Here is a 14,863-nt window from a genome sequence, read left to right as displayed (position 1 = left end):
TGTAAAAAATTAGAGGGAACATTGGCCTGGACCCAGTACGGTGTGACACACAGCTCCTCAGAGCAGCAGTTACAGCTTCGGGTTGGGGCATGCCCGGTGCAGATGGAATCTGGGGAATTTTGCTGCTAAAGTCTGTCTATACTGAGCATGTGCCAACTGTAGTTTTTCAAAAGCTTAGAACTTGGGCCAGATTTGGGTGGATTTTCACAGCAAAAAGCTAGTCCCGGACACAAAACCAATCTCTCTGCCAAATTTCAAGTCCCCAAAGCATGTCAGTACTAAACTTTTCAAAGAAAAAGGTTGCCAGGATTTTTTTAACATGGGCAAAATGTATTTTTCACTAGCCTTATAACTGAATCATTTTGGCTGAAAATTTTTTTAAAAAATTCATTCTGAGGCAGACACCTGACATAGAAAGTTTTTGCCTAAACAACTGAAATTTGGCAAAGTCATAAGCAACTGAAAACAGGGTCATGTACTTGGAAGTGTTGGACAACTTTGATAGTAAGGGATGCTATTGACTCTGCCTATAATACTGCACAGTAATGAACTGTTCAAGACCTAAGTTGTTGCTGGAAGTAATGTGGGGAAATCCAATTGGATGCTGTGTGTTCTGATAATTCAAACTAATCCTAATGATATACAGGAATTTGTTTTCAGTGCCCTCCTGTATCACCTTCTGAAACAGAACCTTACCACTCTTGAAATTAAATATCCCTATATTCAGGCACAAGCATAGAGTTATATTTTTAGCATTTTTCACTGAAAATGCCCACTGGTAGTTTCATTGAAAAATTTAAAAAAATATTTTCATATATTCACTGACTGAAACCTTACAGAGAAGATAATAGTTGGTAACAAGCCTAAGTTACCTGGAAAACCCCTGTCTGTGGTTTGTATTTAGGAAATAACCTTTCTTTTAAAAAGAAAAACAAAACTCAGTGTTCTTATTTGAGGAATTGTTTTCAATAATGTCTTGTGAGTAGCTGAATCTCAATATTGTGGGACTGACTTACCCTGCCTTTTCCCCCCTCCCCGTTTAAAATTTTAAAGTTTTCAGTTACAGATGTTCAGTAGCATCAACTGTACGTTGCAAGTACTTTATTCATAAATGTTGTATTCGGTTGCAATGTTTTGACTATTTTACTAAAAATTGCTTAGTTTTGAGTTTGTATAAGTTAAAATTGTAGAAAAACAGCTTTCTTTGCAAAGCAGAATTTTACATTAATATATTTATAGTGTGAAATTTGAGCTAGTTGGTGTATCTTTGCTGTTTGTGTTATCACTCCTTAAAGAGCTGCTGATGCCTCTTGGCAAATATAGAAAAGTCTGTTCTGTTTCATGTTTTAAGTTTTCCTTTCCTAGAGTCCTTTACTACTTTGTATATTTGTCTGAAAACCACATCCTATTTGTTCCAACTGGTACTTGTTTCTCGTGCAGTGGACTTTGTTTTTAAGTTTTCTTGCTTGGTCAGTAGTGCCTTCTAGTGATGAGGACATTGTAAAACATATTTCAGAGGAATGTAAACTTTTAAAGATTTAAGTTCAGCAAACCTTTCAAATACTTTAGGAAGTTTGGAAGGGACATTGTAAAATCTGAGGATGAGGTAGTAGTGGTCTCCTAATTCTGAGTCACGAGGCATAAAGAGCACATGGTTGAGAATCCTGAACTTTTGAGCTCTATTCCCAAGATTGATGACTGGCCTTAATACCTTGTACTTATAGAGCAGTGGTCTACAATCTTTTTATGCACAAGATCACTTTTTGAATGTAAGTGCAACCCAAGATCTGCCCCACTTCGCTCACTCCATTCCCCCCTCGCTCACTCACTTCCACTGGGCTGAGCCAGGGGGTTGGGGTTCAGAAGGGGGTGCAGGCTCTGGGCTGGGGCGAGGGGTTTGGAGTGTGGGAGGGGGCTCTGGGATGAGCCTGGGGCAGGGGGTTGGGGTGCAGGAGGGGGTGACGGGTGCAAGCTCCGGGAGGGAGTTTGGGTGCAGGAGGGGTCTCCGGGCTGGGGCAGAGTGTTGGGGTGCAGGAGGGGTATGGGTGCTGGCTCTGGGAGGGGGGCAGGGCAGGGGATTGGGGCGCAGGAGGGGGTTCAGGGTGCAGGGCAGGGTATGGGGTGCTAGCTCCAGGAAGGGGCTGGGGGTTGGGGTGCAGGCTCCCTGCCTGACCCGGCCCCACTCAGGCACATCGGCACCTTCTCCCCATCATGAGCCGGGCCACCTCCCATCCCCCAGCCAGCCAGCCAACCAGTAGTGCACCATGTGGCCACACCACTCCTGGAAGGGGCCAACGCGCTACACATGCTACCCCTCTCTGCAGGCACCTCCCCCACAGCTCCCATTGGCCACAGCTCCCCATTCCTGGCCAATGGGAGCTGTGGGGGTGGTCCTTGCAGGCAGGAGCAGTGCACGGAGAACCCATCCCCCGCCCCGGTGATCCCTCTACGCAGCCGCGGCTGGAGATTGCGATCGACTCGGAGTCTCTCCAGGATTGACCAGTCGATCATTATTGACCGGTTGGTGACCACGGTTATAGAGCATTGTACAAACTCTTAGGTGGGCCTCAATGCATCCCTGTAAATGAGGTAATTGCCATTGAAGGTCCCATGGCAATCTTGATCTAAATTGTGCAGTAAGATTCCTGAGTTCGGCAGCATTCTAGTACAGCAGACTGGAGATTTTGTGGCAGCTTCAAATATATTAAATTGAGTGTTTTATTGAATTAAATATGAAAACAAAAAATGAAAAATCAATATAATATTCCCCATTTCTTAATTTGTTATAACATTTAATTTTATATTATCTCTTTTTTTAATTTTCCTTGTGCTGCAGAGTTTTGATTGGAAAATGCATAATTATATTATGGAAGTTGTCAAGAAGCTGGAGGTCCTTACAGTTGGGTAAGGAACAGTGGAGATTTATGACCCAGAGAAAGCTGTTGGATATGCACATGAGCTGGGTGTTATAATAATTAACAGTGAAATAGTTAACTCTATTGATACTGAAATTTTCATGACTAGATGTCCTTGTAAACTTCTCATTGAGATGAATTCACACTTCACACAAGTGAAACACAGACTAGACTCAGGCTGACATCTCTGCATTCATTATCTTGCACAATGCTCATGTTTGGAAGGTTTTTACAATAGTAATGGCATAGAAACTTTTTTTAAATGATAGCATGGATTCTGGAGCATCATTCTGTGACAAGGGATGGATTTAGTGGACATGGCCCTTGGTTATCATCATAGTCACTTTACAGATGGGGAAATATTAAGTAGAGAAAGGGTGCTTCTGTACTAGAAAAAATGACTTATTACAAACAGTACAGCACCACTAATGTAGTCAAGGGTAAAGCTTTTTTTCTTGATGCTGTAAAATCATACCTGGAGCAGATTTATGTTACACAGAGTTTGAGCACAGTCTGGTAGTACTTACATCATTGGTGACTGTTGCCACAGTACAGGTAGACTAAGTGTAAATGACTACTTGCTCATGGTCATATAGAAAGTCTGAGACAGAGCAAGGAATGGTGAATGGAGAAAGTTAATAACGAAGTGTTATTTACCCCCTCACATAACACAAGAACCACGGGTCACCTAATAAAATTAATTGGCAGCAGGTTTAAAACAAACAAAAAGAAGTACTTCTTCATGCAGCGCACAGTCAACCTGCAGAGATTATTGCCTGGGGATGTTGTGGAGGGCAAAACTATAACTGGTTTCAAAAAAGAATTAGATAAGTGCATGGAGGATAGGTCCATCACTGACTATTAGCCAAGATGGTCAGGGATGCAACCCCATGCTCTGGGTGTCCCTAGGCCTCTGACTGCCATGTGCTGGGACTAGATGATGGAGGATGAATGACTTGATGATTGCTCTGTTCTGTTCATTCCCTTTGAAGCATCTGGCATTGACCACTCTCAGACGAAAGGATATTGGGCTCTTTGGACCATTGGTGTCACCCATGGAAAAAAATTAGTGGGTGCTTAGCACCCACCAGCAGCCAGCTCCCTCCTCTGCCTCCAGCGCCTCCAATCTGCCCGCAGCCCCGCCAATCAACGACTCGCCCTCCCTTCTAGCGCCTTCTGCTCGCTGCAATCAGCTGTTCTGCGATGTGCAGGAGGCGCTGGGTTCGTGGGACGGGGCGGAACGGGGCAGGGTGGAGCAGGGGCTGGGTGTGGAGCAGGGGCAGGAAGAGGCGGGGCGGGGTCTTAGGAGAAGGGGTGGAGTGGGGCGGGGCCTGGGGCAGGGCGAGGGTGGTAGTTTGGGGGAAGGGAGCGGAGGGTTGAGCACTTCCAGGGCCTAGAGGAAGCCAGCACCTTTGCCCAGTATGGCCATTCTTATGTTTTTGTGAATGGTAGCCAAAATATCTAGTTCTCAATTCCATTCCTTAAGAACAAGACTATCCTTCCTCACCTTTTAACTTAACTGAAACATTCAGAACCTACAAGTGAGACTGATTCAAAGCTGAAATGATTCATAGCTTCTCAATGATTGAATTGATTTTTTAAAAAAAGAACTAATATTTTGACCTTACTAACTTTAAATATTCATAAATTAAAAGCTACTAAATCATTTCTTCAGATTTGGCACGTTTTGTAGAACTTGTTGAGATGCCAAACCATGTACTGTAGTGTTCTCTATAAATGTGTAAGAAATTCTGGTTTATTATATTTGACAAATCATTTATAGTAATACTGAGATATTTTATGTCACAAGCATGGGCAGAATTAAGGCTCAGTTTTCAACATTAACTCTGCATTCTCTGAATTGTTGAATGTTTAATTCAACATTAGTGCTGAGTAATGCTAGGTTTTGGTATATGTTTCTTCTAAAGATTGGAAGTGCATAATTTATCTAGACTGGAGATACAGTAATGTAATTTGCAAGATAATGGGAAAGTACATATGCAGGGCTTCTAGTTTTAGGTTTAAATAAGTATTTAATGGCAAATGCTTGCTATTAACAAAGACAGAAAATATACTGAGAAATTAGTCTACGCTGAAAATATCTCATGGTCTCTGCATCCTTTCCAATAATCAGTTTCACATCTTCCATATGTACTTTATATGAATCTAAATTCATTTCCTGGCAGGAGGATTCTGATGAATATATTTGACAATCACAATTTTCAAATCAAGAATAGATTTTTTTCAATACAATACGTGCTTCGAATTATTTTGGGGAAGTTCTATGGCCTCCAGGAGGTCAGACTAGAGGTCCCTTCTGACCTTAGAATTTGTGAATATGTGAATCTATGATCATATGAATCTATGAAATGGATGCTGAGTTTTCAGTGCACAGATGTCCACAGCCACTATCATGACTGCCACTGATTTTTGGTAATCTCAGCAGAGAGTCCAAGGACTGAATGGGCATTGAAACTGAATCATACTCTCCTTCTTAGAGGAGGTCCTTCCAGGTTAGGGTTGAGAGAGACATGCTGAATGTTTGAGGAAGGTTGCATTGCTGCTGGCTCTGTTCTGTGATTAAACTGGTCTTCAGTCTTCAAGGTAGTCAGTGTTACACTCTGTAAGGGCATTACATTTACACACAGTTGCTAAAAGTAGAAAATCGAAGTCCCACATATGTAAAAGTAAAATAAAGGGAATATAGATTGATGTAAAATTTACAGAAGCACCTGTCTCGCTTTCAAAACTGACTTAGACACTTAGGAGTCTACGTCTCATTGGCTGTAAGCACTTAGGAGTTTAAGACACTTTTGAAAACTGAACATAAGCTCCTAAATTACTTACGTGCTTTTGAAAAAATTTCCCTTTATCTATAGTGTTGTTGTGTATAGCGATGTTAACAGTTTGAGGGGATGTAACTGCAGCTTCCAGTTGCCATTGAAACAAGTAGGATGTAAATATTAGTCCAAATTAGGGTGACCAGATGTCCCGATTTTATAGGGACAGTCCTGATTTTTGGGTCTTTTTCTTGTATAGGCTCCTATTACCCCCCACCTCCTGTCTGGTCACCCTAGTCCAAATTCTCTGTGTAGCAGAGCCTTTGAACTGCTCAGGCAGAGCAAAGAGGTCACTCAGTTAGGGTGAACTGCAAACAAAATGGGGCAGACAAACCCCAAAGGCTGGTGGATATTCCAATACTTAGTTTACCAAGCCAGCACAAAACAGCTTCTATAGTACCTCACTGGTTACTTAGAAGTCCAAACAACACAGTTCCCTTAAAATACCCAGCCTCAGGCCTCCGTCCAGACACACACGTCAGATATGATGATGATTACTGAAAATCTTATCTCATCATATAAAAGAAAAGGTTCTTCCAATCTCAAAGGATCAGCCACATACCCAGGTCCAATTATAACTTAGATCTTACCCAAAATACACGCTTATAGCCAATTCTTATTAACTAAGCTAAAATTTATTAAAAAAGAAAAGAGAGTGAGTGTTGGTTAAAAGATCAATATACATACAGACTTGAATTCAATTCTTGAGGTTCAGATACACAGCAGAGATGAGTTTGTAGTTGCCAAAAGTCCTTTTAGAAATAGTCCATCGGTTATAGTCCAATGTCCATATTCAGGGTGACTCCAGTCAGTGACTGGGATCTCAATCCTTATGGCTTAAGGCAGGCCTGCACAACATGCGGCCCAGGGGCCACATGCGGCCCGCGTGGGCTCACTGTGCAGCCCGCGGGGGGTGAGTAGGTGGGCTCACTGTGCGGCCCGCGGGGGGTGAGTAGGGAAGCGGCGGGTGAGGGAGGGGGGCTGAGGAGGCGAGCGGACGGGCAGTGGTGGGGGGTGAGGAGGCAAGTGGGCGGGCAGTGGTGGGGGAGCAGGTGAGGCAGCGGGGGCGGGACTGAGGAGGTGAGTGGGCGGGCAGTGGCGGGGGGTGAGTAGGCGAGCCGGGGGGCTGAGGAGGCGAGCGGGCGGACAGTAGCAGGGCGGCAGGTGAGCCAGCTGCGGGGGAGGAGGCGGCTGAGGAGGCGAGCGGGTGGGCGGTGGCGGGGGGTGAGTAGGTGAGCCGGGGGGGAGGGGCTGAGGAGGTGAGCAGGCGGGCAGTGGCCGGGGGGCAGGTGAGCTGGCGGCAGGGGAGGGGGGGCTGAGGAGGCGAGCCGGGGCGGTGGGGGGCTGAGGAGGCGAGCGGGTGGGCAGTGGCGGGGAGTGAGGAGGCGAGCGGCGAGTCGGTGGCTGACCTGTTCTACTGATCTGGTCTGGCTCCCATCCCCTCTCCAAGGGTTGCAGCTGTCTGGAGGTGTTGCCTTCCATACCTTCCTCATTCACACCTCATTCATTCAACAGGGCAATTGATCACAAAGTGGGGGGAAGATCTTATTCTACTTCTAGCAAAAAGACATTTTTCTTTTACCTTAATTATACTACCTTAGGGGCAGCTATAACATATTACCAAGGTTCAATACTGCTGTTTCAGCAGGGCGGCGCTGGGGAAGGAGGGTTTTTTTCCACGGGGCAGGCGGCGCTGGCGGGGGGGTGGGCGGTGCTGGGGTGTGTGTGTTTCGGCAGCGCTGGAGGGGTTGTTTCCGTGGGGGGGGGCGGCGCTGGGGGGGAGTGTTGTGTTTTGGGGGTGCCTGGGTGGTACTGGGAGGGGGTTCGGCGGGGCCGGGGAGGTTCGGCCCTCAGCTGTTTTCTTTGGAGTAATATGGCCCTCACCGCTTTACGAGTTGTGCAGGCCTGGCTTAAGGCTTCACCCTCTTGAAACCCAAAGCAGATCTGAGATGAAGTAGGATGTGTGCGGTTCTGGTCACCCCATCTGAAAAAAGTTCTACTAGAATTGGAAAAAGTACAGAGAAGGGCAACAGAAATGGTTAGAGGTATGTAACCACTTCCACAAGAGGGGAGATTAAAAAGACTGGAATGGTTCATCTTAGAAAAGAGACAACGGGGGATAGAGATCTATAAAATCATTAATGTTGTGGAGAAAGTGAATAAGGAAGTGTTATTTATTCTTTCACTGAATACAAGAACCAGGAGTCACCCAATGAAATCAATAAGTCAACAATTTTAAAGCAAAGATAAGGAAGTACTTCCTTCATATAATGCACAGTCAACCTGTGGAACTTGTTGCCAGGGGATGTTGTGAAGGCCCAAAGTATAACTGGGTTCAAAAAAAGAATTCGATAAGTTCATAGACCATAGGTCCATTAATGGCCGTTAACTAAGTTGATCAGGGACGCAACCCCATGCTCTGTGTGTCCCTAAACCTCTGAGTGTCAAAACCTGGGACTGGATGACAGGTGATGATGGATCACTCGATAAATTGCCCCGTTCTGTGCATTCCTCTGAAGCATCTGGCACTGGCCACTGCTGGAAGACACGATACTGGGCTAGATGGACCATTGATCTGATCCAGTATGGCCATTCTTATGTTAAAACTTTTCCCTGGGGGCTGGATACTAGTTTTCTGTGAGCCACAAAAAGAAATATAATTACAGATTCTAGAATCAGATTTTTTTTTAGGATTTAAATTTTAACTTTTAAGGCATTAATGGGGTCAAGAAATAATAAAATTAAATTAAATAAGCATTTTGAGATATGGCTGCTAGAGAGATGTCAGAACTAAAGTGGGAAGAGAAAAAGCAAAATAGTAATAAGAATGATGTAATTTTTCAGGTTGAATAGCTCTCAGTTTAGTCTTTAGTTGACCCGTGTAAGTGCTTTAAAACCAAACAAATACTTTGTTTTCAACCAGTGGTCTGTGACACATGAAAAGTGAGAAGTTTTCAATCCCCACCATTTATTTTAGACAGTTGTGTAATTTATGTATTACTAGCTGCATCCTATTTGTGTATAATCCATAAATTTAATAGCATCTCATGCATATGTCATAAGTAACTCTGAGCTTTTCATGTCTATCACTCCTTTATTTTCTTGCATTTCGTTATTTTATTTTATTTTATTTTATCCCTTATTTACACCCACTCTGGATGCGTGTGTGTTTGATCAAAACCAATTATTATTTTTCATATTTGAATAAAGATTTTTAAATCTAAAAATGTGCAGTTTTTCTCAGCATATATATATATATATATATATATATATATATATATATATATATATATATATATAAATTAATCCTTGTATTAATCATACTTAGCTCTTATAAGCACTTTTCACCCATAGATCTCCAAATGCTTTACAAATAAAAGTGAGCATCATTATCCCCATGTTACAGGTGGGGAAAATTGAGCAAAGAGAGATGAAGATAAACTCATTAAATATTGAATATTGTGACCAGCTGTGGGATCTTAAAAAAATGCACATGCTCTTTTGGCTTGCTCTCTATTAAAGAACTGTCTGTGGTATTCTGTTTCCTCACCTGAAACATAACTTTAAGAGCCTTGACCACAATTATATATAACCTGTATAGCAATTTGATTGTGTGGTTTTGAAGATATAGCTGTCGTGCTTAAAATACAATAAAAAGTAACCATTGAGTGGTAGGATCAAATGACTCTTAACCCATCTTACTATAGTCAGGCAGAACAATTAAAATACTTATTCATCAAGAAAGAGTGTTCATTTGGTGTTGAAAATTAGAATTGCTGGTTTATTGGACAATATGACTGCATCTCAGAGCCATGACTTAAGAAGAAGGTTGCTAGGAATGTGGATTCTTCTCTTTCAGAGGTCAATGACCCTTTTGTACAGCCTTCAAAGGAATTTGATTGAAATTTTTTTAGGTTTTGCAAGACCGCTGGAATACCAGTTCACATAATTCAAAGTAAAACCTTATTATATGCTTGGTCTGGTTTGTTTAGTTTTAAATAATAGTAAAAATATGTGACCTGAAACTCACTCATTTAATCTTACTATAGCATAACACACCCAGCAGCATTAAAAAAGATACATACATTCAACAAGAACAAATCAACTCCACTCATCCAGCCAGTGAATCAGCAACAAAACCTCTTTTTCATTCCTCATTTTCTCTGGGAAGATATCCTCAATCTTCTCGAAAAACTCTATAAAATGAATTGTAACTTTTGAATGACACCATCTACCTCTAAATCAGTGGAGAAACAATAGAGCCTTTCACTGGAAATACATTTGTTTATGTAGTCCCATGGGTAGATACAAGATGAAAATGTTTTTATTTTGCTTTAAGTGTGAAATTCACACTTTCTGGGCTGCCAAAAAATGGATTACATTAGGCGTGTAACTTGTTAAATCTTCTATTATTCCATCAATGTTAGTTCCAATTTTAACTTCACACTTTAATTTTTCTGCTGCTAGGAAAACCAAGAGATTCCCAGTCAACCAGAATCGATTCTAAAATTGTGCCGAAAGTTACCAAAATGACTGTGTCTGGAAAGAAACAAGCTATGGGATTTGAAGTTCCAAGGTAAACCAAGCTTCATACCTCAAGATACTTTAACAGTTCTTCTTTCAGACTGGTGCACCTGTAGCAAGTTTACTTCTTTTTTATATATATTTTACAGAGTTTTTAGTGTACACTCTGCAAAACTAACCATCTTGGCTTCTTGTTTGACTCATAATTACTTTCAGAAGAAGGCCTCTCACGTTGTGAGTTTAACAAATCCTTTCACTATGAATAGTGCAGAGATATCAACTAGTCAGATTATTTAAACATCCGCTTCATAGAATGCTAACGCTAATCTTTCTGGAGGCTAGTTTATTTAAAAATAAATTTTCTAAATGGAATTATGAGACAAGTCACGAAAACTATAATTGGTTATTCATTGAAAGGAAATAGCTTAAACAATGAGAACATAATTTATGGGGAAAATAATCATTTCAGGCTAATTTCCCTCCATTGCACATGCAGCTTCCATTGCCTTAAGTAGGATGCCTATACACATATTAGAAGGCAGAATTTGGACATTTTTGTGATTGCTTTAAAATAATACGATTGAGCAAAATTAGGAGGGTCAGATTAAATTAGGAGTTGTAGAGTAGTAGTCTTTCCTTTCACAGACTAAAGGCCAAACAAATTAAAGAAAACAGTTCTGAAAATAAATTCGGAGTTCAGAGAGCTGAATCTTTAATAGTGAGTGACTAATAGCTGTCTAAGGGCTAGTCTACACTTACCGGGTAGTTCGACGGCTGCGGATCGAAGTGCCGAGTTCGATTTATCGCGTCTGGTGTGGACGCGATAAATCGAACCAGGAAGTGATCCCCGTCGACTGCGGTACTCCAGCTCGGCGAGAGGAGTACCGCGAAGTCGACGGGGGAGCCTGCCTGCCGCGTGTGGACCGCGTCTGAACCGCGGTAAGTTCGAAGTAAGGTATGTCGAATTCAGCTATGTTATTCACGTAGCTGAATTGGCGTACCTTACTTCGACTTGGGGGGTAAGTGTAGACCAAGCCTAAGTGTCATACATTGCAACAGTAGAATCTCCTATTTCTTCTTTTATGTATTTAAAAAAGAAAGTTAATGGAAGATTTAGTGTTAGAAATATATCAGGAATAAAAGGAGAGTGTAGTTGTGCTATGAGAGCATTGTGTGGGATGTCAGCTTTCTTCCATAGTAAAACTCATTCATTTGATAGGAAAAATTTAGCAGCATGTTAGGTGTCTGAATCAGAAAAAGGACATCACAAGAACCAGCAGAACAAACTGCCCTGCACAGCTCATCAGTGTGTACAACTCTGCTCTGGAGGGATCATTTTAGAAATCAGAATGTATTCATGTGCATTTTGTGTTCTTCTTCTGCTAAAACTGCCAAGAAAGTTGGCAGTTCTGTCTGTCATAGGATTTTCTATACTGTCCATCCAACATGCTATCTAAGGGCAATTAATTCCAATTGTGATAGTGGTTTTGTAATATGGTGTCAACTCATGGGGGACTGCACTGAGACTATAATTTCACACAGGCCACTGAATATCCATCAGGTGGCAATAACTACTTTTAGCTATTTACCTGGAGCAATTTATAATCTGTGAGTTGGAGGTTGACTCTAACATGTAACTCCTTTAGTCTTTCAAAATCCTGCCAGTACTACTGGGGAATCTGTGAAATAGAGTTAAAATATGACCAGTGACACACATATATTCATAGTAACCAGCGACTCTGGGTGAAATCTTTTTCTCATTTACTTCAGTACGGACAGAAGATCACCCTCCCTCTCTAGTGTTTCCTATGGCACCTTTTATAGTCTGTGGTTCTGCATGGGAAGTGGTAAAACTTGTTGCTCTGAGTAAAAGTTTCTAAAAAAGAAAGAGAAAAAGTAGATGTAAGTGATAAAGCTCTCCATCCATCAACAGTCCTAAAAGGATTGTAGGAATAGTTTGTTTTTTAAGTGCCTAACAAAAATCACAATTAAAAATATTCTTCTTATAAAAAAAGCAGTTTGGAGTTGACCATGCATGTACTGTCTATTGAACAACAGCCACACTTTGAGTTCCTGTATTGTCCATTTCTTGGGGCAACAGGGAGGTAAACTCTGGAAGACTACTCCCGTATCCAGAGGCTAAAGTAAATTCAGGATAGGCAGCTGGTGGTCCATTTTCTTTTTGAAATCATCAGTAGTTTTGTCAGGGTTGTCACTATCCCTTTCTCTTTTCTAGTGACCCTAAAGTGGAACTGTATATGCTTCCCTTTTAGTGGTGGTGCTGTTTTGTATTATAGCAGTCCTTAACTCTGAAGTAGCTGCTTGTCATCCAGCTGGGTTTGAATGCTCAGTGTTCTGAGAGAGGTTTAATTTCTCATGCAGTACTTCATTTAAAAATAGTTGGGAGCATTATAGAAGTGATGCAACTAATTAGGATGGGGGAAGGCTTTGTTCTGTTCAAAAAGCTACCATTATTTGAATGGAGCCTGCCTTCTTAATGGAGTTTTACTCTAGTGGAGTCATGGAAAAGTCATTATTGATTATGTAAGATGTGAGATCTGAAGAGAGTCCTGCTGGAAGGCTAGAGAAGCATCCTGGCAAACAAGGAGCACTTCTTGGAGGGTTAGTTAATAAGATTTGTGTTTTACATGCATAGACAGGTTGGAGAAGGCCATACAATGGACAGTTTAGTCTGTAGGAAGCCGAGTGGCGGCGCCTGTAGCTAGACACAGAGTGGTTAGCCAAAATATTAGTGTTGCTTTACAAGCTTATCATTGCTTTGCAGCTGTTACACATGTAGTTCTGAACTAGAAACAAACAAAAAACCCCAACACTGAGTCTCTGTACTACAGTGTTTTCTTTTACACTAGTATGATCTGGAATACTGAAAGCATAATAGTATGATGTTTAGGATCGGGGAATTGCAAAGTTTAATAATACCTATGAAAGATTCTTTATTAGCTTTCTTTAGTCAGTCTTGATGTTAAGGTTCCATTTATAAATGGCTTACGAAGGGTTAATAAATAGTTTTAAAATAAGTGCACTACAGAGATGAGTAGCATGTGCTTATAGCCATTAATGCACTTCAGTGTTCTAGAAGGTTATAAGCAATCTGTTGGACTCCATAACAATCAATTAAGCATTTATTAAAACATTTTATAAATACTTTATTAAACCTTTATAAACTCTGTAAATGGAACCTTAATATAAAATGTGATCTTTTCTTCTTTAAAAAAGTTTATTAAAACGGATGGTTATTGGCAGTTGTGAATTGCTTATAGAGTTCTGGTTGCCTTTCTTGGGGTTGGTGAATATTTTACTGGGATTATCCTGGAAAAATATGGTTTGTTCATTTCTGACAAACTGCTTCTCTGCTCCACTAACTAAAGACAATATTACCATTTTCTGTCCGTGCATGAATTCATGAAAGAAACCAGAACAAATGTAAGCAAATGAGGATGATTATTTCAGCCATGCTGACCAAATTTGTGTAGCTGTAATTTGGAATGGGCAAACTAATTTTGAGAGCTTCCTTAATAAATGTAAGTTTCCCAAAGAGAGCTTGCTGTACAAAAGAGGTTTAGTATCCCTCGTGACTGGAAGATTACAAAGAATATTTAACTGAAATTCTTATAGTTAAACCATAACAGATGGAACTGCACGTTTTCTATTGCATTTTACTTAATTTGCAGTATTGAGACAGACAGGCATTCTAACACATCAGTCTTTAAAAGTACATAGATCACAAAGTGGTGGATGCATGTATTATTTAAGAGAACACTCAACTGCATAAGCACTTTGAGAATTTTTCCAAGATAGAGGTTGCTGAAGCTTCTTTTCCTTCAATAAATTAATGAAATAGTTACATCCTACTGTGTTTTGAACTGCTTCACTTTTTCATGGATTTTTGCTTTTTGCCTATTTGAGGGAAGTTTGATATCAATTTAAATACAGCTTTGGGTTTTTCGACTGAGGCTCCGTGAGTATTTGGTGCTATGATTCATCATCTTGATGCTTCTATTCACATGATGGTGTTGCATCAGTGATAGTAATGTCTCATGTTGTGACAATATTGTCATGTGTTTGATAAAATGTCATTGTGGTGCTTCCTCTTCTAGCAATGACATCATAGTACCTGAAATAAAGTTTTGGGTCAAGTTGAGAACTTGGATTTGATTAACGGAATCGCTCACTCTATTTCCCAGGCTCCTCAGTTTCCCCTGTCCCATTTATAAGCAGGTCCCCCAACCTATTTGCCTGACTCTCCACTTTGCAAAGTCCATTTTCTCCTTCCTCCCATCTTCAATTGCACCATCACTCTCCCTTCTGCTTTTCCAATCCTAATCCTTGAAATCCCAAATCTCCCCTCCCCTTATTACTCTTAGGTTTATACCCAAACCAAAATATAAGTATATAAATGAATACATTTAATAACCTTAAGATTGTGACTTTACTTGTTTTTTCTTTCCTTTTCTCATTTCTTTATTTCTTTTCTACCTTACATCAGCTCCTCAGCATAATTCTTCTCCATTCCATTTTTTCTATAGTTTTTCTCTTCCTTTTACCCTCATCCCCTTTTTCCTC

At 41.0% G+C, this 14,863-nt stretch overlaps 1 protein-coding gene across 2 annotated transcripts in view; it reads left to right on the top strand.

Annotated features, from left to right (window-relative positions):
• HBS1L (HBS1 like translational GTPase) overlaps positions 1-14,863 on the top strand; it is a 106,305-nt gene that overhangs the window by 59,010 nt on the left and 32,432 nt on the right. Inside the window, exons 1-2 of one of the 2 annotated variants that reach the window (XM_065402175.1) lie at positions 2,881-2,904; positions 10,223-10,331. In XM_065402175.1, coding sequence (XP_065258247.1) covers positions 10,285-10,331 — 47 coding nt within the window. In that variant the 5' untranslated portion in view covers positions 2,881-2,904; positions 10,223-10,284. Of the gene's footprint in view, positions 1-2,880; positions 2,905-10,222; positions 10,332-14,863 lie in introns of those variants that run through there. The other variant, XM_065402173.1, reaches the window with a different exon arrangement.

The sequence above is a fragment of the Emys orbicularis genome, chromosome 3, assembly GCF_028017835.1.
Source record: "Emys orbicularis isolate rEmyOrb1 chromosome 3, rEmyOrb1.hap1, whole genome shotgun sequence".
NCBI lineage: Eukaryota > Metazoa > Chordata > Testudines > Emydidae > Emys > Emys orbicularis.
This window is presented reverse-complemented; position numbering and strand designations above follow the sequence as displayed.